This window comes from Rhipicephalus sanguineus, chromosome 5 (assembly GCF_013339695.2).
Source record: "Rhipicephalus sanguineus isolate Rsan-2018 chromosome 5, BIME_Rsan_1.4, whole genome shotgun sequence".
Classification (NCBI taxonomy): Eukaryota; Metazoa; Arthropoda; class Arachnida; order Ixodida; family Ixodidae; genus Rhipicephalus; species Rhipicephalus sanguineus.
In genome coordinates this window covers 82,637,928-82,665,379 of record NC_051180.1, presented here as the reverse complement: position 1 = coordinate 82,665,379, position 27,452 = coordinate 82,637,928, and the positions used below count along the sequence as shown (strand labels likewise).

Sequence of the window (27,452 nt, the reverse complement as noted above, 5' to 3'; positions counted from 1 at the left end):
CACATTAGTGAGCCAGCATTTTTAATAGGCAAACATTGTTTCTGCACCATCCACTGTGATTCAATGCCAGCACAGCGACGATACATTTAAAAAAGCAAATCTACTAAGAACACAGTGAAAATGCACGTGTAACCAGTTTGTTTTTTCTTTTTCCACAGAAACAACGCTTAACATCTACACTACACATCATCGCCACTCCATGTACCAAATCGCAAGAAAATTCTAAGTGGAACAAGCAGATTATTAATGCGCACTTCAAAGTTTTGTCTTTAGTTTGTCCTAACTTTCATCAGCCTGTGGACTTCGTATAAAAGGCATAGAGCAGTTCAAAGTGCTGAGAGAAACAATGGGCAATGAAGTGATGTCAAAGATTCTTGAATATTCGTGAACAAGACATCAGCACAGAATGGTTGTTAGCTACGTCAAAAGTCAACATATTTGATTTTTGAACGCGCCTCTTAAAACAAAAAAGAAAGCAGTTGTCATAAGAGCGCATTTGTTCTAAAGGATGTTTCTTGACAAAGGCCACCATCATTGTGTGCACTGCATACATTCACAACACAAACAGCAACGAAACTGCTATCGAAGCCTTAGCAGCGGCTAAATGCTTATTACGAGAATCTGAGCTGTCAACGTTATTTACAAGAGTGCATTAAGGTGCAGTCCAGTGCCATGCACTACATAAATCTTGGCTATAATTCCATAGACAACAGTCACACTTCCACTATTCACACACTAACTTTGGTCAAGGCTCGGATTAGTTCAACTAATCGGAAGAGACCAGACGGCATTAACCCCGCACATTAAAACATCAACAATGTAAAACAGTTCACTTGTATATGAACTTATAAGGGACTCAGTGGCACTCTTTTGCAACAAATAGAAATGTTGCGCAGCAATCTGAATACAGTCAAACCTCATTTTAGGAAGCGACATCTGACATGAAAGTGGTTTTGTTGTAGCTGAAAATTTGTTATAAATGCACGTTTATAACAGTGTGTTAATGGCAAGACTATCCTTCATTTAGTCCCCATAACCGATAATTTGTTACATCTGTACTCTGTATATCGAAGGTTTGACTACTTGTAGAAATTTTACCTGTTACAAGACCAAAAGCTTCGTCACAGCAAAATAGACCACTTGCAGATAGATTTACTGTATCTTCTTGAAAAATAAACGTAACATAATTGTAATGAAAAAGACAAGAATGATGCACACATGCCCGAGATGAAAAAGTAAATGAAGAAAAATGGTAAATTACAAGCTATTTTCATGCCAAAACTAAATGACGGAAAAGACAGATACACAGTTCCGACTTTTGCAGAACAAACTATTGGGTCCGAACAAAGGTCTTTTAGAATAATGCGTGAAGCTGGCTTCCCAGTAAAACACGACTTTCACATTTCTTTAAAGTGGCGATTGCATAACAGCTGCACAAGCAATGTCTAGAGTGTTTAGCAATGCATCAACCACACCGCTGTTAGGCAATATGCATAGCAGAAAAGCCACCTCTCGTCTCTTCCCCAATGACCCTCTATTACACTTTTGGATTCCAGTGTGAATTGCATGACATATTCAGTTACAATTTAGTAACCGCTTGAAAATAAATGGCATGTATAAGTGTACTCGAATGCAGCAGGCTTGACCCACAAATAAAATATGTTCGAATTTCACAGTTTCTGCACTGTTTCTGTATCATTTATTAAGGTTTAGTACTAGCCTGCAATATATAACATGCCGATGCTGTTGCATGACATGTTCTTTCTTACTCAAACAGTGGGATCAGTTGCTGTGTTCACAGACCAATCTATACTATGGCTTTGCCATTTGGTATTATATTTGATTACCATGACAGCTCTGCCCACTTTAAACCAATCTTTGAGCACTACTGGTAGTAAAAGTAAGTGTTCCACAACGAAATAGTACAGAATTATACATGATCCTGATGCCTTTCTTCACCTTGCACATTCTGTGACGACTACAGATCACATGCCATGAAGCATTCCGGTTATTCTATGAGCACAATTCAGAGGAACGCTTTTATACTTCATTTCAGTGCTTCAGCATCAAGTCCCACTATTGTTACAGCTAGAATGTGCACAATAAACACGTCTGTCTGGTAGCATTTGAAATATAAAAAAAGCCCCTCTTTTAGGCAGGCAACATTCTCAGCAAGCCTTACTGAAAACAAAATGGGCTGATTATTCAAAACAAGAGACTGCTGTGATTATTTGCTAATGTAAATGATGCAGGAATCTGACAGACAGAAGCTTGGGCATGAACTGTGCACACAAAAAAAATAAGGACACATACATTTTCGGTGCCTCTATTTCTGACCTCTACTACGATGAGACCAACTCGGAAGCTTTGAAATCCCTGGCTGATTATGAAAGCAACGAAAGTAGCCATTGCCCTTATGAAATAAATGGGCGTTTTTCTAGCGAAGTCATTCCCCAATTTTGGTGGCATTTGTAATCTACATTGAGATTTTCATCACTAAAATGTCTGTGTGATAGAGTGCTCTGAACAGCAGGATTCGGAAAAATGCCGCTCTAATCTACTCAGTAGAGGCAATTTCCCAAAATAATGTAATTTTCAGCATCAATCTCCGGCGAGACCCCTAGCCTTCCCAATTTTAAATGTACTATAGGGCATGCAAGCGATCAAAAGCATGTGTTATATAACATTGTTAACAAAGATGATGTTTGAAAGTACAAAAAAGTGCGGTGAATGGTTTGAAGCAGTGACCTCAAACTGCAGCCAAATGAGTGCATAGAGGTACAGATGCATGTGATGGTGCAAGAGCGTTCCCAATGCCCAATGACCAATTTTTAACAAAGCAACTAGGAATATGAAACGCACAGAAAAACAAAGGACACAGCACAAGCTTCAGTCACTCAACATACTATTATCTTTCTCACAAGAAGGTTGTCCAGAGTTGGTCGAGCGCTCGGCTGAGACTGCTCACACAAAGTCACACAGAGAAGAGTTCACACACGAAACACACTGAAATGTGCTGCTCTCTGTGGAGTTCAGAGGTCCTCCGTGTCGTCCTGTTCGGCTTGCACCTCCAGGGTGCTCATGGAGAGAATGCTGCCACCGAGCTTCTCCATGCGTCGTTGGTGGCACTCAAGCACCAGCCTGTTCAGCTCGGCGGCACTGTAGCCTACCAGCTGCTTGAGGTCACACACAAACTTGTACACAAATCGCTTGCCATGGACCTGACAAGAGGCAGAGAAAGGCACGAAGACGGTGGCATCATCACTCTACCAATCAATCTCATTACTTCCATCTGCTTATAGAAGATAGACAGACAAGACGAAAGTTCACGGGAAGGTGGAAGCTTGAAGCGATGAAATTTCTGTCCCGACATGGACAAGTCCTTCTGTTGAGACGTTGGCTTCTGCAATATACTTGCTGTTCAACAGTTTCACATTTCAAGCCTCCATCCTCCCCCAACTTTGAAACAAACGTGTAACAGTGACGGTCTCGAATGAAAAGTTGAAATTTAGTCAGTATGCATTTTTTGATGCCCTTCTATTAGTTTTTGGTACGTATTCCATGAGGCGAATCCCTCGTGTATAAGAACAAAATATGCAGGTATCGGAGACCTTCATGAACTATAGTTGCGGATCTTATAGAAACATTAGAAGTAGAGCTGTGCGAATAGCAAAATTTTGGGTGCGAAGCGAATTCGAATAATAAAGATTGAGTGCGAATCGAATCGAATAATTTCGAATAATTTGCGAATATTTCTCAAACATTTTTCGAATAATTCGAAGTGAAATTACAGAAAAAGTTGCAGAGAATCCCTAAGTATGTTCTTGTGAGATAGCAACATGAAAGTGTTTCTTTTCGCTAGGTTGATGAAGCGCTGGTGGGGTCATATTTCATAGTTGTCTTTCTTATCAAGAGTGAGGCAATGTAGAGGCCGAATTGTATTTATGTACATGATTTGGTGCAACCAAAGTGTTGCCGACAACACTACACGTGATAGGCAGAGGTGCCATTTCCTCAGCCTCTCCTCCTCTTTCAACTGCTGTGGAAGCCCAACTGATGTGGCAGACAAGGGTGTGCTCCCTTCAAATCCAGAGTTCCAAATCTGCCTCGTAGTAGACGTCGATATATAAGAACATCTGAAATTTTGGATGCTAAAAAGCTTCGGCGTCCGATTTTTCGGACTTCCTGCCCAAATTTCAGGTCCAAAACAGCATTAATTGAGCCCCCAACTCTGCCACATCTTTCATCTCCATATTGGAACCAGCGTTTTCTTGGGTTAATACATTTGCGACCGTAGCGGAGCTTGAAAGGCAGCTTTGCCGCAATACAGAGGTGTGATGAGGTGAAGCATATTCAAAATCTAGGGACCACTTTCAAACGGACGTTGACTGCCTCTTGGCTAAGTTCGACCGTAACGGACCTTGAAAGGCAGCTTTGCCGCAATACGGGGGTGTGAGGAGGTGAAGCATATTGAAAATCTAGGGACCACTTCCAACCGGACTTCGTCTCTTGGCTAAGTTCGACCGTAACGGAGCTTGAAAGGCAGCTTTGCCGCAATACGAGAGTGTAATGAGGTGAAGCCTATTGAAAATCTGAAGGGGTCACTTTCAACCGGACGTTGACAGCATTTGTCTTTGGGAAGTTCGAATAGTTCGAACAGTAAAATTTCAGTGCGAATCGAATCGAATAGCAAACACTATTCGAAAAATATTCGAAATTTCGAATATTCGCACACCCCTAATTAGAAGGCATGGCACAAGAATGCAGTAGACTCCTGTTAAACGGAACCTGAAGGGACCAGGAAAATATGTTCCGTTTAACAGGAGTTTCGTTTACTGAGAGATGAAAAGGGGTGCAGAATTCAAGCACAAAACCAATCATGTTAGAGGCAGTTGTTCCGTTTAACAATTTCATTTAAGAGATTTTCGTTTACTGAGAGTCTATTGTATTTGTGAAAGACGATGCATAGAGGTGAATTTTGTAATGTCAGCATACAGCTATGAGTACTCTTAGAAATACTATTTGGGGACGACAAAGAACGAGACAGAGTGAGGACATGAGGAAGTATGTGCATGTAGGGAGGATGCAGTTAGCTGAGGACTCAAACTGTTGGACTCATTTTCTCTCCACTGCAGCACACTTAGCTAAGCTAACAATTACGATGGCTGTACGCTTCAAATCCACTGACATCCCGCCACATACGCACAAAAAAAAAGTATTTCATTATGGAGAGATTGAGAGCACAAACCTTGGCAATCATGTCACCGTCGTAGTAGTACCGAAGAGCACGGCTGAGCTTCTCGTAGTTCATGCTAGGCTTGTTCTTTCTCAAGCCCCAGAGCTGGGCCACCATTTCGGGATTGTTGAGCTTGAACTCTCCCTCGTCGCCGACCCACTGGATGTACTCACGGCTGTCCCGTTCTGTCAGCATTTCCAGCAGGAACTGCCACAGTTGGATCTGGCCATTGTTGCCTGTGCATATACACAGCCAATTGAACCCACCATAGACTACTACAAAGACACAAAGCAAGAGGCTGAGACTTAAGATTCACTATAGAGCTGGTACTAGAGACTGCTTGCATATGTAGTGTACATTTGCGCAAGGGTCACACTGTCCTTTCGCACTCTTTATGATGTGGGCTCTTGCGTTGGATACGCCATTTGGTCTCATTTTTCCAACTACAAGTATGAAATACACCGTAATGTGTTGTATTTCTATGTGATCATGTACCACCACAAAAGCACTACCCTTTCCTTAATGACTTCACTCATTAATCCAAGCACATCGGACAATTCACTGCTTGTCTTCATTATGACTGCCACTGATGCTTGTGCTAAGACATCTTCCGTGCCATCCGTGGCATTGGAAATCATCATGACTGTAGAGCTGTTAACCTTTACTTGAACTTTGTCGATTAGAATATACGTCGTTATTTGAAATACACCGGTTGGAATTTCTGTTCTTAATTTTCTTGCTTTTGCAGATTCGTGGTTGGATATGGTGCAAAGCAGGTAAAGAAAGAAACTCAATTTTATACATCTGGAACGTATAAGGCACAGAGCAGAAAACAAAGATAAAAATATATTGTTTCCTAGATGACTTTTCTAATACTAACATCAAACACTGCTTCTGCATCACTTGTTTGTGACACTCAAAGCACCACCCTCTTAGACTTATAGTGAATTTGTTTGCAACCCATACTATTTGCTTGCTCGCACTCAATTTCCAACATAACAAGCACGTGACAGCACAGAATAATGTACAGGGGCGATGGAAAGAAACACGAACAGCGTGAAGCACTGTTTTCATCGTGCTTCGACTTTGGTGGCAACAAATAGGTGCTAGAATGGTTCTTGATTGTATCATGGATGACTCTAATAGCTTGTTATTACCATGCAGGCTACAACACCTTGAAAATAAATGCATAACAGTAGAGAAGGCAGATGTAGATCTGTTCGCGTTTCTTTCGATCCCCTCTTACATACAGACAGTATTTGGCCAAGACCAGAGCAGTGAGTTCAGATTACTTGATTGACAGGACTACAAAGATTTTACTGCACAAAGCTTCCAGCAAAAATGAATCTCCCCACCAGACTAGCCATGCAAAGAGAGCCATTTCTCAAGGATTGAGTTTCAGAAAGACTCATCAGATATTGCTCAACACTGGGTGCATAAAGTGCAGGTACAGTAATAAATAAAACTTAGTGCCACCACAAGGGACAAAGAAAGAAGCATCAAGAAGTTAGCACAGCCGGGAGCACAATTTAGGCCACAAAACACAAACCTTGGTACACAATCAACACGTGAGGAAAGAACTGGAAACCATGACCACAGCTTCAACGAGACCTACATAAGTAGTGCTGGATGAGCACAGAGAAACAAAAGCCAGACACACCAGTTCTGTTTCCAGGAGAACCCTCATATGCCACCCTAGGTGACAGCTTCGGAACCCTAATCCGGGCCCGAGATGGCTGGCTAGCTGCTTTCTGGATGGCAATCACCTGTGTGGTTGGCTGTACATACACGGGCTGCTGAACCACGGCTGGAATGAGACAGGTTATGCATGCATGGCATTGATACAGTACATCTTCACATTTTTTAAGAACACATGTGTAAGTTTACGGCATGTATGACTACACAATATGTCCTAGAAGCTGTCCTGCTTCATTTTGCCTCGCTGAAGGAGTACCGGTACATGTTGAACCACAACAGGTGTCCCATCAGCAATTACTGTTGTCAACCTTTCTGCTTTGTATACATTATGATACATCATGAGCATGAATATTTCATAGTAAAATGACACAGGCCCAGCTGCAGTGCCTTCTTTCACCGTATGAGTCTGCAAGATCTGCAGCTCTTCATTGATTACTGTGTTGGCCGGCAATTACAATTCACGCTACCAGGCTCCTTGAAAGAACTTTTGCAGCCCTGTTTCATGCTGAACCACACCCAACAAAACCTTGCGATACAGCCTTTCCAGTTTTTATAGCTCAATGTTCCTTCCTCCAAGTGTATGTATCAGGCACATACCTACGATTTTGCACTTGCGAAGCAGCTCAAGATGTGTCCAGAAGGTGTCACCAGGGTCAAATGGCACGCGCCGCATGAACTCTGCGTGACTGAGGTCAGACAGCTGCTTTCCCGTCAAGTTCCAGTCATCCGCATTGACATTCTGCAGGTTGAAGTGTTGCGCCGCCCATTGAAACCATCGCTGCACGTGCTCGAGCTTCCAAGATGCTGGATCTGGATGCAAGGTGGAATACACAGCAACACATGTTTTTGTCATGATTTACGGTTTTGAATTCAAGGAGAGGAGGATCTGTTCAAGAAGCCCTCCATGTAAAACGTGGGACTGGTACGGACAAACAGGAAATTAAAGTGTATGACAAACAGTAAGTACTGAGGCTATATGCTATACAGTAGAATCTCATTAATTCGGCCCCCGTTAATTCGGAAATTCGGATAATTCATCATTCCCACACCCTCCGTTCAAAAATGTTCATAGCCCTATGGCAACAAAGATTCGCCAATTTGACGCAAAATTGCACGTGCACTGGTTAATTCGGACTGGAGGCAAACCAAAGACAGCGAAACTGAAACTGCATCTCGGAGGCCATATTATTTATCACATTGCATTTTCTTTGCCACACATGTGCAAACTTATGGTCTCCAAGATGGGCTACGGCAGCAACGGTGCGCTGTCACTGCCGATGCAGCAACGGTGCGCTGTCGATGCCGAAGGAAAGCCGCATTTTTTTTTCGAAAACTTATGAAAGGGGACGCAAGGCGGCGTTTTGGAGCACGCATCGTCTTGTCATCGGCGGAGAACGGATAACAAAGAAACAAGGCCTCAGACGGACAGCGTGTGGACCTGCAGGCATTGGTCGTGCTTTTTTTCTCCCTCTTCGGTGCGTTGTGACATTCGACGTATTGGAAGTGTTGGTGCACGAGGTGGTGGTCGAGCCATAGTGGTGGTGTGATATATTACCCTGCCGCGATGTCGGAACCGGCAAAACGCGCAAAGTACGCGGCAAAGGACTTGGCAACTACAGTGAAGATACTAAAGGCACTCAAAGACGGTGCTTCCAGAGAAGAGATGATGCGTCAGTTCGACGTAAAAAGAAACATGCCATCGACGTACATGAAAACGAGGCTCAAATAATGGAAGCGTTTCAGGGTGAGAAATTTCATGCTCTCATCATTCTAGAGTTGTTATGCTACGATGTCCCAGGCAATACTCTTGCGCTAGAGGGTTTGTCACATGCCCGCAAACTAGTCCATGCCGCCCAGCTGTCCACAAAAAAACAAACAAGCATCACGGACTACTTCTCAAAATAAAGGTATGCGATAAAGGAATTGAAAATGTGCGTTTTTGTTATGCATTCGCTGATTCGACATTCGCATAATTCGGACATTTTTTTTTTCACTCCCTTGAGATCCGAATTAACGAGGTTTTACTGTACAACGGTATTCTGATGAACGCATATGGTCAGCACCAAAGGCATGCGGACCGCAGAATCCAACAGAAGTTTCCATAGCATGAGCACGGAACCTAGTGTCAGGGTTACCAGCCTCAACTACAGCACAGCATCGATCCACACTCTTTTCATTCAACCCGCTGGTTCACTTGACAAATTCTGTCAGCCCTGTCAACAAGTCAATTAACTCAAAAGTCGACTGGATGTGCAAACAAAAGTCTTGTACAGTTTCCCCGACTGAATGTGCCAAAAAAATTGTTGTTCTGTCAGATCTCAGGTTCGTAAACTTTGGATGCAGGCTGTGCATGAGTGCATGTTTTCTAACACAATGAAACAGCATCACTATAGTTTATTGTGTTTCTTCACTCCCACAGTTTCTGCATCTGGGTGTTCACGATGGACAAATATAAGTAAAAATTAGAAACAGTGACTGAAAGGTTTAGTATTTTTTTTATCAGTAAATTTATTTGCCACATTGCACAACAACGTGGATGGGAAGGCCCTGAGGAAAAGTCGTCTCTTAACCCTTTGAGGGTCAAAGATGTACATATACGTCATCCGCTAACAGCCACAAGACGGTCAAAGACGTAGATGTAAGTCATTGTCGGTATGTTTAAAACGTGCGCCTTTTTCAATCATTTCTCCTGCTCGGCATGTGATGCCACACGGCAGGACTACATGGAATTCTTTCCTTGCACCAATATCTATGCATTTTTTTTAATGCTTTACTACAGCAATGCGCCGGCTAGTTTCGGTTTCGTTCTTCGGCCGGTTCCTGGTTCCTGCGCTCACAAAACTGATGGCTTTCCGGTTTAGAATCTCTTAAAAGGTGACCAATTTGTTACTTTCTTTTTATGATTCTCCAGTATGCGATTAAGCCTGTTTCCATGCAGGCGCTGACTGACACAAACGATGCCGCTGTGGTTGCGTTTTCTGTTTCGGGGACTCACAAGAACCGCTTCGGTCTGGTTGGCGATAAGACGAAGGATTATCATAGGTTTTGGACTTGTTTTCACTTTGCGGACGTGCTCACAACTACACAGTTTTCTTCAGAGCGCTCACCGCGCAGTTTGCTTTCGCTATGGAGATGCGTGCCGATTTCTCTGCCGCAAGTGCGTCTAGCAGCGAATCCTCCGAATCACCGATTCACTGTCGGACCAGAATCTGATTCAGTAAACGTCAACCCGTCATACGAGGAGTTGCGAGTTAAGACTCAAATGTTGATGAGTGAGTGACATCTCAAAAGCGTGCGCGGCGAGACGATGCTGACTGGATCAAAAGTGGCTTTTCCCCCCTGTATTTCCACTCAACGCCACTTCGTGCACTTAATTTTGTACATCTGTGAACTACACAGACGTTTATTTCAATGCATATTTCTTAACAGTCATATAGGTTTTTTTTTAGAACTTATCTTGCTGTTACTCACGATAAACTATGTGTATGTAACAACACAAATTATTTTTTGTCACTTTACTGTCACCCAAAAAAATGTTAGACAGTTTTTTCTTAAGATTTGTCTGAAAATTTAATTCAGCAAATAAAAAAATACGCATTTTTGGGACACATTCTGCAAAAAAAATCAACCCTCAAATGGTTAAAGTGGCTTATAGTCTCAGAAGATTACTTGGCAGTAACCTTCAACTCAAATGGCTTCAAATAAAATAATGAATTCAACTGACGTAATGAATTGGCCAAAGCATTGATTAAGACCAAGTCATAACAGTGCCGCAAAAAAAAAAAAAGACATAGCAGATATAAAACAGGACTTTGCAAATGAAGTGGAGAAGCACAGCAGTCAAGAAGGAAGACCAGTACGGCTACTGTAACACGTGTTTGGGACCATATCGCAAGAGCACCGTTTACCTATCTACACGACATGGCAGCTGCCTGTCCACACACAGCCTTACTGGGCATTACGTTACCTTTTCCTCCAGGTTTTCTGAACTTTGCATGCTGCTTCCATCTTTCTTTCGAATTTATACTTTACATTCAGCTGTCACTCAGAACGAGCGAGACAATTCGGCCGTTCTGGAAAAAGAATCACTTTTTAAAGTGGAAATGCACAAATCATAAGGAAGGTGAAAGTAAATGAGAAGATGACCTTCTGCAGGTGGGAGCCAAACCCACGCTGGGAGTGTTATCTTGCACCATTCACAGCCACGGCAAGCAATCAATAATCACCGGGAATAATAAAGCCGGAAAGAAGCTCGAGACAAGGTGGAAAGCGATGGTAATTGGAATTTGCGTGCCTAATGCTAGGGGTGGTTAGGGCATGGTAAGGGTCTCAATTTAAACTAAGAAAACCCACACTGAAATTGGCAAGCTGGAAAATAGGTTTACTTCTCACCCGCGGGTATCTTGTATTTGTCTTGCTCCTTCTTAAATTCAGCTGAAACGATCCACCGTGTGACGTTCTCCGGCTCTTCGTTTTCAGGAAGCACCACTTTACGCACGACAGGAGGCTCTCCTATCAATTCCTCTGTAACATGAAAAGGATAACATGCCATAAAACAATAAATGAATTGCCATTTTCCAAGGAGCCCAGTAGAGCCACCAACCTCAGGTTAACCCAGCATTTTTACAAATGCAATGACCGATGCACGATAGTGCTATGAGTGACGTGACACACACACACAAACACACACACACACCATATCACCCTATTAGTACCATCAATAAACTTCTCAAGAAACACACGAATCAGGCACTTCTAAGGATCAACCTGATTTAGCAGTGATCTGTAAACTTCTCAAGAAACATATGAATCAGGCACTTCTAAGGATCAACGTGATTTAGCAGTGATTCGGGTCCAATATCATAACCTCAGAAGAGTGTGTTGACAACCATAGTTGCCAATATTTACCCTCATTCATTGCAAAACAGGCACTACATTCAGTTGCAAAAATTTGTAGGGCATATCGAGATTCACGTTTTGGACACCCAAAGTCAAATATGCCTCAAAAATGAATTCATTTGGCAACGTACCTTGCGGCATTGCATTCTGTGCCACTGCAAGAATCTCTTCGGCTGGCTTTAGCACATCCACAATGTTTATCTTCTTCACGTCTTGATTTGTGAAGAAAAGAAAAAAAGAGACGGTTAAAAAGTGCCTTAATCGGAGCAACATTAAAGCATGCACACTGACACTGTAACACATGCTTAGGGGGCCAGTACTGGAGATAGCACAATGTTGCATGATCTCGAGTATCCACCCACCTTACTAGTCAAAAAGATGACCGCGTAGACGCGGCATAACTTAAGAAAAAAGGCACAGAAAGTTTCATTCTAATAAAGGAATTGTAAGCTTGAAGGCACATATATTGAGTGCACTTAGAATGTTGGGCTACCATTTGTCATTTCACTGTATAATTCAGTAGAGAACAGTCAGCAAGCTGCACACCCATGGAGGTAGTACATAAAAGTAATCACATGAGTGCTACTCTAGGTGTGAGTGATTTGGCAAGGCAGCAGCTGATCAAAGAGTCCAAGAAAGTTTGCAGACAAAGCTTCATTTTGTTAAAGCTAAGACCAACAAAGTCTTACAGCATTAATGTTATTCATTAAGTCCAGGTTCAACTGTAGTAGCTATGTCTTACATCAATTAATTTAGGGAAATTGGTTGAATTACTTCCCTTTTAACATTAATAACAGGAGCAAAATTACGCTTGTGCTGGTCAGCAGTGGCAAACGTCAAGGAAGATTGAAAATCACATCTACCATTAGCCTAACAAATCACTGAAACTATGAAACTACAAAGGCCCTGTTATATAACCTACTAGAGAATCAATATCAACAAATTTTAATCTAAAGGTAGTGTGCTGTTTGTGTTTCATAACGAAAATACGACAATTGTATTATGCAAAAAAAAAGTTGTGCTAACAATATACATACATAGTACTGCAAATCCGTTTTGGCTGCATGGTTGCACTACCAGAGGCTCGATATCAAACAACCTACAACCCTTCTAAACTTTTAAAATTTTCCTTCATGAAAAACACAAACAATCCTGTACTTCCTCCACAGATTTCAACCGTAAAGTCAGGCATGCCCTACAGGTGTGACACTAACGCGTATAAGCAGGCTGTCACAACTGAGACTTTCTCAAGAAATGTAAATATGTAGTAAGTAAAAAGATCAAGGACCAACAGCTCACCATCCTTGTTGATGATCTCGACGTTGACTTGCACGAGCCCCTCCCCTTGCACACACTGGTCGACTAAATTCTTTGCAGGGTTCAGCTGTAACAGTTTGAAACAAAGGGTCGGACACTGCTGCACATTCCAGACGCCCCGAACTCAAGTAAAGGATACATACACATCCATGAATATTCGAGACAACATATGCACATTGTTATGGTTCAGTTTGTAACACTTACAACAAATTAGTAGTTTCATAAGACTAAGTTTCCTCTCTGAAAATTTATAACTGTGTGACATGAAACTGCATATCTGTAACTGGTTTCTTACACGTGCTACTAATTTTATAAGACTTGGCATCATTGGAATGCATTTCAACTAAGTGCAATCGAACACAAGAAGTAAAATGGGTGGAACATAAAAAAACACAATGCACTTTCACTTCAGCTCGAATAAAACCACACATTAAACAAAACCAATCTAAGTTGCTCGTGCACTCACAAAGTTAGCAGTCACCATTATTTGACTAGCCTAAACGACTGCTAAACTATGACTCCATGCCACTTCCAACTTAAGACGCCTGAAGATGAGAAAAAAGTGGCACTGAAGTTACAGATTAAATATTTTGTTTATTTAATCAAATACACAGTGGTAAAGCCACATTCACACCTAAGTGCAGTTTTTCGCAACAATCCCATCTTGGATGGTGGTCATGTCTCAGCCACCCTTCGCTTCTGATAGCAGAGAAATGTGCTGGTATCACTGGCGTAGCCAGAGGTGGATCAACCTCAACCCCTCCCCCTCCGAAATTTTTCTATTTTGCATGTGTGTATCCCCTTCACGCGCGAATTATGATGCGCTGTCTGCAAATGCGTCAAATTTGCATGGCATGATTCCAAGGCACTCAGTATTACATCACAAGAAAGTGAAGGAATGTGTTGGTTTGTGTGAGTTTCAGTAATTAATGTTAATTGATGTATAACTAAATATGTAATTATTCTGCAGTCAGTCAGCTTCAATTCTTGTATAAAAAGAATCAAATATTAGGCCTAAAGCGCATACACAGTTTGTTTTCTAGTTGTATTCGTTTCGAGCAAAGAAAAAGAATACTCTGGACGTTGGTCCTGGAACACGGCACGTCGAACATGCTAGTGTCTCCAGCAAAAGGAGCTTGATGTGGGCGAGTTGGTGAAGCATACAGGTAAATTTAACGTTGCGCAACGTACACTTAAACACTTAAAGACAAGAACACTTAAACAGACAAGGTTTTTACATGTCTAAGCATCAGTGTTTCCTGAAATAAACTTCAGTTGAAAATTGCACTTGTCTGTTTAAGTGTTCCTTTCTAGTCCTCGTGTACGTTGCACAACGTTAAATTTACCAGTAGTGTCTCCAGAAAAATGATCGTCGGCAGCAATACGCAGTGCAATAAAGTTAAATGACCGTTAGTTGTCCACTCAGGAGGCCTGCATGAATGTGCATTGAAACCCCCCCCCCCCTGAAAAACATTTCTGGTTATGCTAGTGGTGGGTATACACACCACTCCCATCCACTTGCTTCACACCATTCACAACTAGCACACAACATTAACAAAACTTTTATTAAAGCTACTACACGGCTATGTTCTCATTCAGCAGGAAATAGAGAGCATTTGGGTATGACAGACAATGCCTATGTCTAATTAGTGCAGCCAAGCATCTCCTATCAGCACAATTTCAGCAACGTACAGGACTGCAGATTCATGTAACACAACAGCTATGCAGTCCATGTCAATACAGGGTAATACAAAATACCCCCCACCAGCCCTGTACAATTAGCAGCAGATTCACAGTGATAATGACAGACAATTATGGTTCAACTGGTCTTTTATTCAGTTTGGCTCGACCATATTCATGGACTTGCCAACTACACAAAGTGAGTTTCAGTCCTGTGAGAGACCACAACCAAATTACTGCTCCAGGAAAGAGGTGGGTGGAATCAATGTAAAAATTAAGACATTGAAAGAAAAGACGCAATCAATCTTCCTCTTTCTCAGTTCACATCCTTCACATTGGCCACATCACCAGATTCACAAAATGAAGTTATAAAACGACAAGCATTGTACGCTCACCTCCTGGCTGTCCTGAAGGAAGAAAGAGTAGTCCTGCAAGCTGACTCCTAAGCGCTGTTCCAGCAGCGTCCGCAGTGTACTAAGTGGCTCAGTGATGTCCATGTGCTGGGCAATGACCCCAGCTTGAAGGCTGCTGTGAAGTGAAAGCCATGTGTCAAAAAAATGTATGCAGCACAAAATATTTTGCACACTTTGTGCGCTAAAGCTAAGATACATGTGTTCCTTGCAGCACTCTGCAGTAAAAAATTTAACAGCACAAAGCATGGGAGGATAGCATTGTTCCTATAAAAAAAAAAGCTAATAATAAGAAATGTTCACTGAAGAACGCCACTGGCCCATCACACCATGCAATCTTCCACAGTTTCATGATTGCCAGGTGCAGTTAGAGCTGTCAAAACAAAACTTGGACATTTCTGTCAACTGTCTGCATCAATCAATCAACCCATCAATCAATCAATTCTAATGTGTATCATATTTTGATACAAGCAGAACACCAGAACACTTTCAAAAGTTGTAACATGGCTTAGTTAAACAAAGAAGCAGTACTAATAAAATAAAAAATATGGTACTAATATCCTTATGGAAGCACCACAAAAAAGTTCGAGAAAACTGCTCATTCAAGTTGTCCTCAAACTCTGCTGCGCATTCTATACAATGAATGGCAGAGAAATTGCCCATGTAAAAGAGGCTTTCGCTTTGTCACTTACTGCTGTCATGATACCCTGAGTGATATCATTCAAACAAAGCCGGATTATGCTGTATCAATGCACTTTAACAGGATTTCCCTACCTGTAAACCATGCGATAAAATAACGTGTGGGATTATAAGCCATGAAGAACACAGAAAAAGTTACATGAACATAGCCTGTTCAAAACAAATCGATCAACATCATATATTAACCTTGCTCTTCGAATTTATGCACAGATTCGCTTCCCACTTGCTTTGAGCTGCCGTCCTCTGGAAATTTCATCGTAACATTAGCGTCCTGTCTCATCCCCAGCCCCCTCCTTTTTCTTCCTGTTCCTCTTTGTAGTGAGGCACACTTTGGTTCATTTTCACAGGGCACTCATTCGCAAGCTTTACGAGGTCATTGACCCCCCCAAAAAAAGAAGCTCAACAGCAGGCCCGTAGCCGGGGGGGGGGGGGGGGGGGGGGGGGGGGGGGCGTCAGCCCCCCCCTCCCCCTGAAATTTTGATGACACATGGTGTTTTATTGAAAATAAATCATGAAAATAGGCGTATTTCTCAAATGTCAAGGTTTTCAGCAAGTGCCCCCCCCCCCCCCCGAAAAAAATTCCTGGCTACGGGCCTGCTCAATTTTCACCTAACAATAGAGGCCATTAGCTAATAAGGAGTTTTGCAGTCCACAAAAGCACACCAAGAGTGAGTTTTTGGCACAAAGTCAACATGCATGTAAAATAAATGGAGTACAGGCATACGAACGATTTCTCAGTACAACATCCTTTTCATGATTTCACCTTTGAAGGTCAGTCACACTGGACAGCTCATACAGACCATACATCGTGTGAGAAAATGCTGTGACAGCAGTCTGATTTCATAATGTTACAGGCGAAAGACTTCTCATCCAAAACAGAAGTTAAAAATATGCGATTTGAAAGATACACTTTTCTTAAATTATGCTTCATTTTTTTTCCGGATCACTTAGAAACATTTGTGAAATGCAAGCATTCTAACTTAGCCTCATCAAGAAGCAGCGGGCCTAAAGAACCACCGCTTCAACTTGAGTCTTCTGCCTGGCGTAAGATGACTCAGGCTACTAATCTCAAAGAATATTTAAGCAATTAGAAAAGAAGTTAACCCATAGTCGTTCACGCATCAGGTGCCACGCAGTGAAGGCCAGCGATACTTCTTGCAGTAGATGCGTTCACATCAAGAAATAGTTCAATGTATTTACCACCCGAAATAGATTCTTTTTCTTTTCCTTTTTAGGACGAGTAATAAAAGGAGACGTTACAAATAAACAAACCCCCTCATACGACTGTTATTATATGGCTGGATTGCTTAGTGTCTTTGTTGTTTTCGTTTTTTGGTATTTCATTTACAGGCCATCGTGACGCAGCACGCGGAGGCTCGTGCGAGCATTTACCGACGAAAACTGACCACGAGAAGCACAGAGTTATACATTTTGCTGACCGAACTTCTTGCATAGCTATAGGAAGACACAGTGCGACTGAGACAAGAGACGAAGAACACATACCATACACGAGCAATGTCAGTACAATTGCACAGCTTGCATAGCTTCCACAGTGTTGCATATGATGTGTGAAATAGAGTATACAGTAGACTCTCATTAAACGAAACCTGAAGGGACCAGGAAAATATGTTCCGCTTACTGAGAGACTAACAGGGGTGCAGAATTCAAGTATGAGGCCAACCACGTTACAGGCAGTTGTGCAATACCGATTAACAGATTTTTGTTTACTGAGAGTCTACTGTAGTTGCAAATCGTGGACTTAATGAGCAACCATTCAGTGACAACTACTTACCCCTCTTGAAGCTGGTTGAAGATGCCCGAGGAGTTGGCGCCTGTGCTGTCCTGAAGAATGACATTGGTGGTGGTGCCGTCATCTGATGAGACGATGGCCTCAACTGCTTCGAGCATGGTGGTTCCATCAATGACGATCTCCTGGCAGCCTGCTCCTGCGTTGGACTTTTGATCCTCTTCTCCCAAGGCCATCTCGGCCAGCGCGGCTCGCTTCATAACACTTTAGGCGGCACGCAACTGCTCGGCATGTGTGAGAGACAGAGACAATCCCAGGCGTGTCGTCAGACCCAGTTTATATTCATTAAACAAAGTTGCACAATGAAAATTAAACAAGGACTTCATTCACTCGTCATGACAGATCATTTAGATGCCCTAGCGCTAATGCCTGTTATTTCCTTCTTTGTTTTAATTTATTATGCCCTGAAGACCCCTGGGTCTGCTGGGCATATTAAACTGCAGGTGGGCAGTTTTAAAATTGCAGCTATAACGCAAAAGAGCAAAGGCAGAACCTCATTCAATATTAGCTTAATAACAGACATAATAAAGAACAAAAGAACAACAAAGGAGCCTGTTCCAAGATTAGTTCAATAAAAGAGATAGTGCAAGACACATTGACAACGTCTGAACCTATACAGAGAAATGTGTGATAACAGTGGTATAAAAGCACATGTGTGAAACGTCACAGTTGATTAATGTGTTACAATCAGAAGCTGTGCTCGGAAAATAAAAATACTTATAAGTTCTAGTAAATTAACAGGTTAGGGATTCAGACCAATGGTAGATCTTGTTACTGATGGTTAAAGATATAGTAAAGGGCCTCTGAAAAGTTTGATGTTAAGAATCAGGGACAGAAAATCAATTCTGAGCTGTATACACCGCATTTTTGGAATGGGAACACCATCGGTTTCAATTATTCTGGATGTAGAGTCAGGTTGCGAGAACATGTCATCAATAAACTGGACTTCTTGTTCTTTCGAAAGAAATCGAAATGGTCAAAATTGAACTGAAGCCTTCCACTATTGCAGCTCTCATAGCCTGCAAGTTGTTTTGGATGTTTGCGAGTGGTGTTAGGATTTCTACTGCTGGCCAAACAGACTAAATTCATGCAGTCACATAACAAGGCAGCTAAAAGTTAAATTATGCTCAGGCCATTTTCTTAATATATCTTTCAGGAATTGGAAGTATCTTTACAGAATTTTTTAACAAGTCACACAATTAAGCTTGTTGCAATAAGTACACATCTAGGAAGTGCTAGTTTGTACTATATTCAACGCAAACCAGAATATGAATCGAGAAAGTCTTGAGAGCCACTCCTGTGCCAAAGCAGATCAGATACTGCATACCTTGAAACTCATGATGTCGAATAATGGCACTGAGACTTTCAAGCAAAATTATCGGGAAAATAAGTTTGACCTTCACTTACTCAATTAATCAGCCTTTTTTCGGTAAATCAGTGAGGATAGGTTTTGGTAGAAAGATTTCATCGCTAAGTTAAATTAGCGTAGCTACCTTGGTAAGTCATCAATAACTCCTACCTGCCCATGCGACTCAAATTTATTAATTTTGCACCCACAATTGCATGGACTGATTACATAAATCCAAACTGTCTCGCAAGCATCATTAGTTAGTTGTTGCAGGACCAGTTGGTTTATACATATTGCGGTGTCAAAAACGTGAAAACGAGTGATGTAACAAACTGAGAGGAAATTATGTCACTTGCAGCTAACATTACTCAGAAGGCAAGCGTATGGTTTATAAGGATGGATGCATAGTACATCAGAAAGAAACAAGATACTGTAGAAGTTATAATTGCCTGTTTATTTAAACACTTTTGTTTTCATTTGCCTAGAATTGTCCAACAGAGCAATGCAGGATCCTAAATATTATTAATCATGCATTCTCCAGTATAATTATAAATTATAATAATAATATTTGTGTAATCCAAGGCCCTGTGATGCAAGTGATCAGCTCTTCACTTGCTTCTCAGAATAAGCATGCATTTCGACAATTCAAAAGTTGATATCCATCCTCATCAATGTGCAAATGTGGTTGGACACAGTGGCTCCTTTCTTATAAGACATGTCCTCTGAATAAAAATTTAGTTGCAAATGACATTCAATCAAGTGCAGTTACTTTCTACTTGTTGCATCTCTTATACATAGCAGAATACAATTCTCCAGCCATGGTTTATTCAACTACCAATGTATAGAGACCAGTTCAGCCTCTCTCTCAGGAATGCCTATGCCTATCATTTTGAAGGCTATGCACACACGCACTAGAAAGAATCCCTGCTGACCTGTTGAGGTTTCCCAGCATGGCCTGTATATCCCTGATTCTGGGTAGATTTGTTTCAGTGCGAGTTATGCAGCTGAAGTTAATGCAATGGTCACACTTTTTGGTGAAGTTTACCTTTAAGTCTACACCAAGATCATGGTGCCACTGGAAGCTGAGTGCTTGCGGTTGGTTTCTTGGATGCACTTTTCCTAAGATTAACTGGCTTGTTTCTCCGATCTGCACTGGAACGCTCAGATTACGCTTCATATGTATAGAAAATGAAAGGCAGGAAAGTCAGGCTCAAAGAGGATGAAACGTCTGCATACTAGTGCGGTGCTTTATGAACCTGGTGCAGTATGTAGTATCAACTACCCTACAAAATATGTTCGTGTTCTGTGAGCATGAATGTTTCAATATGACGATTTATTGCCTACAGACAAGTGCCAATCGAAAGGCAAGGTTTCAAATAATGAAGCAATCGACGACGGTCTCTTATCTTTTTATTTTATTAAAAGAACACACTACAACAAACAAACATACATACATATAAACAATAAACCCATACGAGAAAGTTTCGCCCACTGTGTGAACATCGTCTTTCGTAGGCAAGATGACTTTATGTATAACTTTTAGGCAACACCAGAGTCTGGAAAGACGGCCTGGCCCCCCAAAGAGAGTGGAAGTTTACAGTTCCGAGCCCTGATGAGCGAAGTTATTCGCCCGACATTGTTTTACGCCCCGTTGTATGTAACAATCCATACACGCACACACACGCGCGGTAGCGTAGAGCCTACCCCCTCTATTCCGAAATAAAATACCGCTAATCTACGCCCCTTCTGTTAGCCGAATATTACGCATCACAGACACGCACTTGGACGCACACAACACACAGCAGCCTGCGTCTGTCGCCGATGTTGCAAGACGCTCGTTCTTTTGCCCTTTTTTTTTTTTTTTTTGAGTGGCACCCCTTTCAAGGTCACATTCCGTTCCCGTTTATACGCTCCCCACACATTCGCAGGCCCTGCTGCAAGTCTCGCACGGCAACGTAATACGTGCCGCCAGCTTACTAAGAGGCACGAAACAAACTGAGATCTCTGTACGTAGCTACAGCATCCTTAAACGTCTCGTAGAACGGTGGCCTGCAGATCGCAGGGTCCGTCGGTTCAAACGCAGCGCTCGAGGGCACAGCTACGCACTGAAAGCGTACAGCCGCGACGTTTAACCCATTTAACGACTACAAACCCCCGCAGGCCAAAGCGGATGTGGTGCAGAACACAGGAAAGACCCATTTCACGTGCAATAATTTTGAAAAGAGGAAGAGGAACAAAGGCCAAGATGGCTATTTCCGGATGTGACGCGCCAGGACCACACCGGACGTGGCACACGCGGGCTAAAAACGCAGAAACCTAGGCCTATCGGACAGCAACGTCGCGCACACTGTCGCGCTCAGAATCGCCAAAAGTGCCTACCTCTACGACAAGTAGCCGAGTCATCCCAGCGTCGCAGGCAAACCAACTTTTTTCACGCCGCGCGGTTTAAACAGGAAATTGCAGACCAAAGGAAATACTGCCCATATCATGTGACCGGATCTGGATTTCTCGAGACATCTCGTACCTCTACATCGGTTTCGGTATTTTGCGAGATTTGAGGGCAAGGGGCGTTTGGGAGAGTGCTTTTAGTGCTTTCCTCTGAGGACGACCGGCGGCGAGGTAAGCTGTTACGCGTGGTTTTTATTGCTTTTAAACATTAATTGTTATGATTTTTACCCCAATAAATACGGTTGAGCTTTGTTCAGGAGTTTGGATCGTTGCTCTTTAGGAAGATTTGTGTTATTGTTAAATAAATCGGAGGAATACCTCCCTATAGCCTTGCGACTAAACCTGCCGTGCTAAAAGCTAAAATGAAGCATTTGGCTACGTAAAAATTTATCAAGTACTTATTCATATACCGAGTTGTTCACTGATAGTTTCTGCAGAACTACCCGCCAGCGGTGGTGATGCGTTAAGATAAAAAATGCTTCAAGGTCGAAGTTGTGACCTGACAACACACATTCCCAAAGCATATCAATGATTTTTGTAGGCTATGCACTCGCACGGTCCGAACCATGTTTGTCTAGAGCGGCCGGCTGCGAACGGTTTCGCAGCCTGCAACCGTACAGTGCCGTCCACTCTTAGGGTGAACACGGCTCAGCGTGGCCGCGCTCTGCGGAGCGCCAGTGCATCCAGCCAACGCCGGTGCTGGCACGCCCGTGATCGCTTCCCTGTAGTACAGCAAGAGGAGCACGTTCCCAAGCGTCTGCGCCGTTTCGTTTGGATGCGCAGAGCGCGGCCATGCTGATCCGTGTTCACCCTAAGATACATCGCGGTAGATACGAGGTTCCACTTGTATCTGCATTTAGCACATTGATCTAGCATGGTATGAACATGCGTGGTATCACTGCGGCGTCGGCCTCCGCATATGTGTACAAAAGACTGCAGCCAAATCAACGATTAAGTACTCAGTCCAAACAAATGCGATTCGGCCTGTACTTTGGTGCACTCACCTACTCAACCGCGTTCATAGTCCTTTCCATTCACACTTAACGTTACCTACCTACCTACCTTCGTACTCGTGAACTCGCACTCGCCGACAGGCTTTCATTGGTACTCACGTTAACCGGCATTCCTGTAGTACGTACTTGCGTCCATTCCAATTCGCTGGTACCCATGAGTGTTGAATATGTATGTGTGAATGGGGTAATCCTGAGAAATTCGACATGTCGTGATGCGACTTGATTGAAAGTGCTTATTCAAGTGCTTTCTCCGACGCTCTTTATTTTTCTTTTCATGCAGGAAACATGGCGCTGAACGCGAGAGTCACCAACTTGGCCAAGCAGTGCATGGCACAGTGCAAGAGAAACTACGGTGTCAGCGCCGTCCTAATGCAGAAGTCGCTGGACCCCATTCAGCAGCTGTTCGTCGACAAGATCCGAGAGTATGCGCAAAAGAGCAAGTAAGCAGTTCTCGCTATTCTAGTGTTGCACCAGGCATCATTGCTTCAGCCTGCCTTAACAACTAAGCTCCTAGTGGATATATTTCCAGTACACTTAACCTTAGGCTCACGCATCTCCATGAAGTCCCGAGTCAACATGTTCGAAGAATAATACAGATTATACGACCACATTGGTTGCTTTCTTGAGCTTTCCTTCAAGATCTGTTTGGGAATGACAGTGCAGTAACATCACCCTCAGGCTCCTGAGAACGCATGAGCAAAACATTATAGCGCAGCACGCAGCTTAGATTTACAATTAATTGTCAAAGTTGGCTAGAAATCACTCGCTCTTCTCTCAATAAATGATGCCATAATCCAAATGACTGCGCCATAAACCCAAGGTCCACGGACATTGGCTGATTTGAGCATTGTGAGCTGCATAGTTACCGTGGCCGCCGTGAGATGCCGCAATGTTCCCGCATGCGATAACTCTGAAAGCCGCATTGACGAATGGACGTAGCTTCTTGCCCCCTTGTCATCCCTCCTCTGCGTAGCTTTCAGCGCACTTGCTGGTACGAAAGGAAAGGGAAAGCGCTTAAAGGGGTCATGAACCACTTTTCCAAGTAATGATCTAATGACCTCAGTATCAGTTTACTGCCTCGCGAATCGATTGCTGCAAAAATTTCTCGAATCCGTCAAGAATCAGCGGAGTTACGGGGGTTTGGCGCACGCTCCCAGCGCTTTCTCTTTTCTCGTGCCGACGAGCGCACTGGAAGCTAGACAGGGAGAGATGGCACGGGGGAAAGAAGTTGCGTCAGCGCGCGTCATGAAACGCGATCGTTCTCCCGCTGTGATTCGCTTGCGCGAGTGCGGCTACCGTGTACTGAGGAGTGCGGCGCCGGCAAGTGGCGGCACCCCGCGGCAAGAAGCGCATCTGATCCGAACGCCGCTTTCGATTTACGTCCGCTATCGGCCAATAAGCATGCTATGTCTATTGCGACGTAAACTGGCAGATCCGCGACGTCAACGTGCAGACGCCCTGCCCACCGACGAGAGTGAGAACTAGCCTCTGTTTGAAAAGAGGGCGCCTGAGGAAACGGCAACTTCGCGCTCCGCTTGTGGCCTTTACACGGCGCGCACGACTGTAATACTTGGCAGAGCAGTTCATAGCTGTGTCAGCTTTCCGCAGGATGTTTTTTTCAACAAGCCCAAGGGGTGCTTCATGGCCCCTTTAAAGCGTGCGACAAATCCCTGCAACTCCACTCATACTTGTCATATTCTAAAAACTTGTGTGGCAGTCTATTTGCGAGGCAATAAACTCCTTTAATGAAGCCATTCAATGATTACTTGGAAAAGTGTTGCAGGGCGTCTTTAAATGCATTGTGTGCCCAACAGTGAGAAAATGAATTGCATGTTGCCTATATTTGAAACATGCAACACAATTCCTGTGCAGCTCCATTACAAAATGTTTGTTTTGTCTACCTCATCACTGCTTTTTGCCAAAGCACTTGGATGCTGTACATTGCATGAGCATCCATTCATAGTAAGCAAATGCTACAAAGGCCACAGAGACTTCTCTCAGTGCTCACATTGGCAACCAAAAATTTGTGTGTCACATATGAAAGATAAAATATGTCTGGTGTAATTCAGTGCAACATTGTTTCGTACTTGTAATATCACAAAAAGTTGCTCATGTGGAAGGCAACACAGATACAAACCCATTTACCACCGAACACCTGCTGCAGTAGCCGTAAGCACTGCGGTGTTGCATAATTATGCCTGCATTTTCAAAGAGGCGAAATGTAAAAAAAAAACACTCGTATGTCCTATATATAGGTTTATAAAAGAAACCGAGGTGAAATTAAACATGAGTCCTTCGCTCTGGCTTAGCTCATAGTTGTGGTTTTGTTGCATGAAACCCCCTCATCTTCTAGAATTTCGTTTATGAAACACAATGTCTGATGCATCTACTGTCGGTCACCCGAAATGAAAAGGAATGTTTTTATCAAGGACTGTGAAGGTGATACCAAGTTTGATGTAGCACATGCTGGTTGTAGTGACCCTTTGTGTTAGTACACCTGGCAGAACATTACTTGTATACACATCAACAGTAAATTTCAGTTATGCATTCGCCCTGTGGACTCCTTGTTTCAGTGTATGCAGCTTTTCGCTAGTTTTTGTCTTAGTTGGCCATGTATGAACTTGCCCAGCATTTAGCCTTCTTGTTCCCCTGCAGGAGTTTTTACTATTTAAACAGAAATCCTGCATACCGTAGGAAATTTGTTCCAGCACTGTTCCTTTTCACACTTTGCTAGTAGTCTGCACGGCACCCTATGCATTAAACCATGGACACGATAGGAAACATGCTGGCCTAAGTGATGCTGCTGTATCCAGCTATCTGAGATTCAGTACAAAGCAGTGAATTATTAAAAGTACAGTGCGCTACCAATTGCGTCCTGTGAAAGTTAAGCTGTTGTAAATGTTGAAAGTTAAGCTGTTGTAAATGTTGAGTACAGTATTTAGGTGTAGTCTTCTTCCAACCTGGTGGTAAAGATGATACGACCATGAGAGCTGGCTGTGCATTCAAGCGTAGCCAGGGGGTTTTTCAGCCCACCCCCCTTCCCAATATGAAAGGAGGTAGACACCCCCCCTCCCTCCCCCTAACCTCTCGAAATAATATCCTAGCTGAACTCCTACATAAAAGGGCACTAAAGTGAAACAATGAATCGGTTTAGATTGATAAATTGTACTCTGAGAAATATAATGTTAATTTCATCACCATGTGAATACCAATAGAGGAGAAAATCAGGGTGCAAGATTCATTTTTCAATTTCGTGCCACCAAAATAGATCAAATACATTTTGATATCCGTGACATCACATGCAGCGTTGACGTCATGCGCAGCGTTGTGCGTGACGTCACTGATTTCAAAGTGTATTTTTCGTATCCTGGCGAAATTTCCTGAAACTTGTTATATTAAGTCTGTGGTCCCTTCGGAAGACAATGCACTTCATTTTTACCGCTTAGGAACTGCGTAGGACCTAGTAGACGGCGTCAAAATATATGACGTCACGGCGATTGGTGCGGGGACTTCAAGGTGGCGTCACCACCTGTATTTTCTTTCTGCGCAAGCATGGTGTTTTTGGTATCGTGAAAGAGTAACTTGCTAATACCAGAAAAATTGCTTTTCTCTTTAGTGTCCCTTTAAGAAGTGCAACGATAAAACGCAATGTGAAGCATAGTCTCAAACTGCGCTCGTTCATTTGTGCTGAATATTCAATATTAATTTCCACACAGGTGTAAAGTTTGTGCTCAAGCTGAAGTTGGCAGAAATGCGCATCATTGCTAATGCATTATGTGGTATCTTTCCAGATCCAAGAGCGAGATGTTTGTCGATGCTGACCCCTCCATCAACAAGGAGTACGATGATGAATTGAAGAAAGTAGCACACCAGTATGGTGGCACATCAGCTGCCGATATGACAGAGTTTCCAAAGTTCGAGTTTCAAGGCAAGTAGTCAAAGCAATTTATTGGCTTGAATTATTATTGTTTTTTCAGTGCTGACAGTTTGCGATTAAAACCATTCTATGCACCATGCTAGACAGGCGTTTCAACTACACTCAAACCTCATTATAACAAAGTCTCATCTGACACGAAAAAGAGTTTGTTATATCCGAAAATTCGTTATGAATGTATATTGCAACACTTTATATAAGACTATTCTTCATTTACTTCGTTATAACCGATAATTCGTTATATCTATGTTCGCTCTATCGAGGTTTGAGTATAGTACCTTTTCAAAACAGTTCTGTAGATATGGAGGTTATTTTTTCAGCAGCCCAGTAGTTTTGCTAGCAGCCACTAGAAATTCTGCGATAATCTCTTATGGAATCGTTGTTTACTAACTCTTCTTACATAAGGGAGTTTGTTGCATTTGTGTAATAGATGCTTGTTAATCCTAAGGCGTGCCTACCTAATGGGTTCCCTGTCACCAGCTTCAAGACACCCTTCCCTAAATTTTATGGCAACATGCATTGGCATGCCACTTACGTTTTTTTGGAGACAGATATCTCAAAAGTGTTGGTAGTCTCACGGTTTTGACAAAGTAGGTATGCTTGGCGGACTGACTACCCTTTTATAAATATTTGGCAATTGGGAGAACCGTGAAAATTTAATTCGTTGCACTTCCCTGTATAAGCTGTCTCCAAGCACTGCAGTATGGCATATTGCAATTCCCCTTTCATAGTATTATAATGTGTTGCTTCTTCAGTGACATGATTTTAACATTTCAGATCCAACATTGGACCCCATCAACTTGGAACAAAAGAAGTGATGTACAGACAGCAATACCTTGTTAGAATAAAGTAATTAAAATGGGTGCATTTATTTGTACATGTGTCATTATGTCCATTGACCTTTGCTATCTGTTCTTCACGATCCAAGTGACGCTTTCTTCAAGCAGGGGCAGGTGGAAATGT

General features: G+C 42.7%; 3 protein-coding genes across 4 annotated transcripts in view; 1 reads left to right on the top strand and 2 right to left on the bottom strand.

The window, feature by feature from the left end:
* On the bottom strand, window positions 1–21,622 carry LOC119393892 (GA-binding protein alpha chain). Of its 2 annotated transcripts, none has more exons than XM_037661082.1 (10): window positions 21,474–21,622; window positions 17,732–17,967; window positions 15,226–15,358; window positions 13,133–13,217; window positions 11,965–12,045; window positions 11,327–11,458; window positions 7,532–7,744; window positions 6,897–7,043; window positions 5,249–5,472; window positions 1–3,221 (listed from the first exon to the last, which is right to left on the bottom strand). In XM_037661082.1, exons 2-10 carry the CDS (start codon window positions 17,944–17,946, stop codon window positions 3,033–3,035), a joined length of 1,419 nt encoding a protein of 472 aa, XP_037517010.1. In that variant the 5' UTR covers window positions 17,947–17,967; window positions 21,474–21,622; the 3' UTR covers window positions 1–3,032. The 2 variants fall into 2 exon arrangements, with proteins under 2 accessions (XP_037517010.1, XP_037517011.1); XM_037661083.1 differs by having other exon boundaries at window positions 15,226–15,355.
* LOC119393893 (ATP synthase-coupling factor 6, mitochondrial) lies at window positions 21,508–27,366 on the top strand. The gene is made up of 4 exons (XM_037661084.1): window positions 21,508–21,713; window positions 22,836–22,995; window positions 26,347–26,483; window positions 27,267–27,366. The coding sequence occupies exons 2-4, from the start codon at window positions 22,841–22,843 to the stop codon at window positions 27,305–27,307; spliced, it is 333 nt and encodes a 110-aa protein (XP_037517012.1). The 5' UTR covers window positions 21,508–21,713; window positions 22,836–22,840; the 3' UTR covers window positions 27,308–27,366.
* LOC119393891 (DNA polymerase epsilon catalytic subunit A) overlaps window positions 27,336–27,452 on the bottom strand; it is a 102,712-nt gene continuing 102,595 nt past the window's right edge. Inside the window, exon 51 of the mRNA XM_037661081.2 lies at window positions 27,336–27,452. Within this exon, the coding sequence (XP_037517009.1) occupies window positions 27,395–27,452 (58 nt within the window). The 3' untranslated portion in view covers window positions 27,336–27,394.

What these genes read in the sequence shown, in the direction of transcription:
- LOC119393892 (XM_037661082.1), bottom strand. Translation starts at nt 17,946, where the DNA reads ATGAAGCGAGCCGCGCTGGCCGAGATGGCCTTGGGAGAAGAGGATCAA. An exon ending in TCGCAAGTGCAAAATCGTAG is followed by an intron (nt 7,044 to 7,531) that starts GTATGTGCCTGA and finishes GTCTCATTCCAG; the next exon opens with CCGTGGTTCAGCAGCCCGTG. An exon ending in ACGGTGACATGATTGCCAAG is followed by an intron (nt 3,222 to 5,248) that starts GTTTGTGCTCTC and finishes GCCTCTTGTCAG; the next exon opens with GTCCATGGCAAGCGATTTGT.
- LOC119393893 (XM_037661084.1), top strand. Translation starts at nt 22,841, where the DNA reads ATGGCGCTGAACGCGAGAGTCACCAACTTGGCCAAGCAGTGCATGGCA. An exon ending in GAGTATGCGCAAAAGAGCAA is followed by an intron (nt 22,996 to 26,346) that starts GTAAGCAGTTCT and finishes GTATCTTTCCAG; the next exon opens with ATCCAAGAGCGAGATGTTTG. An exon ending in TCCAAAGTTCGAGTTTCAAG is followed by an intron (nt 26,484 to 27,266) that starts GCAAGTAGTCAA and finishes TTAACATTTCAG; the next exon opens with ATCCAACATTGGACCCCATC.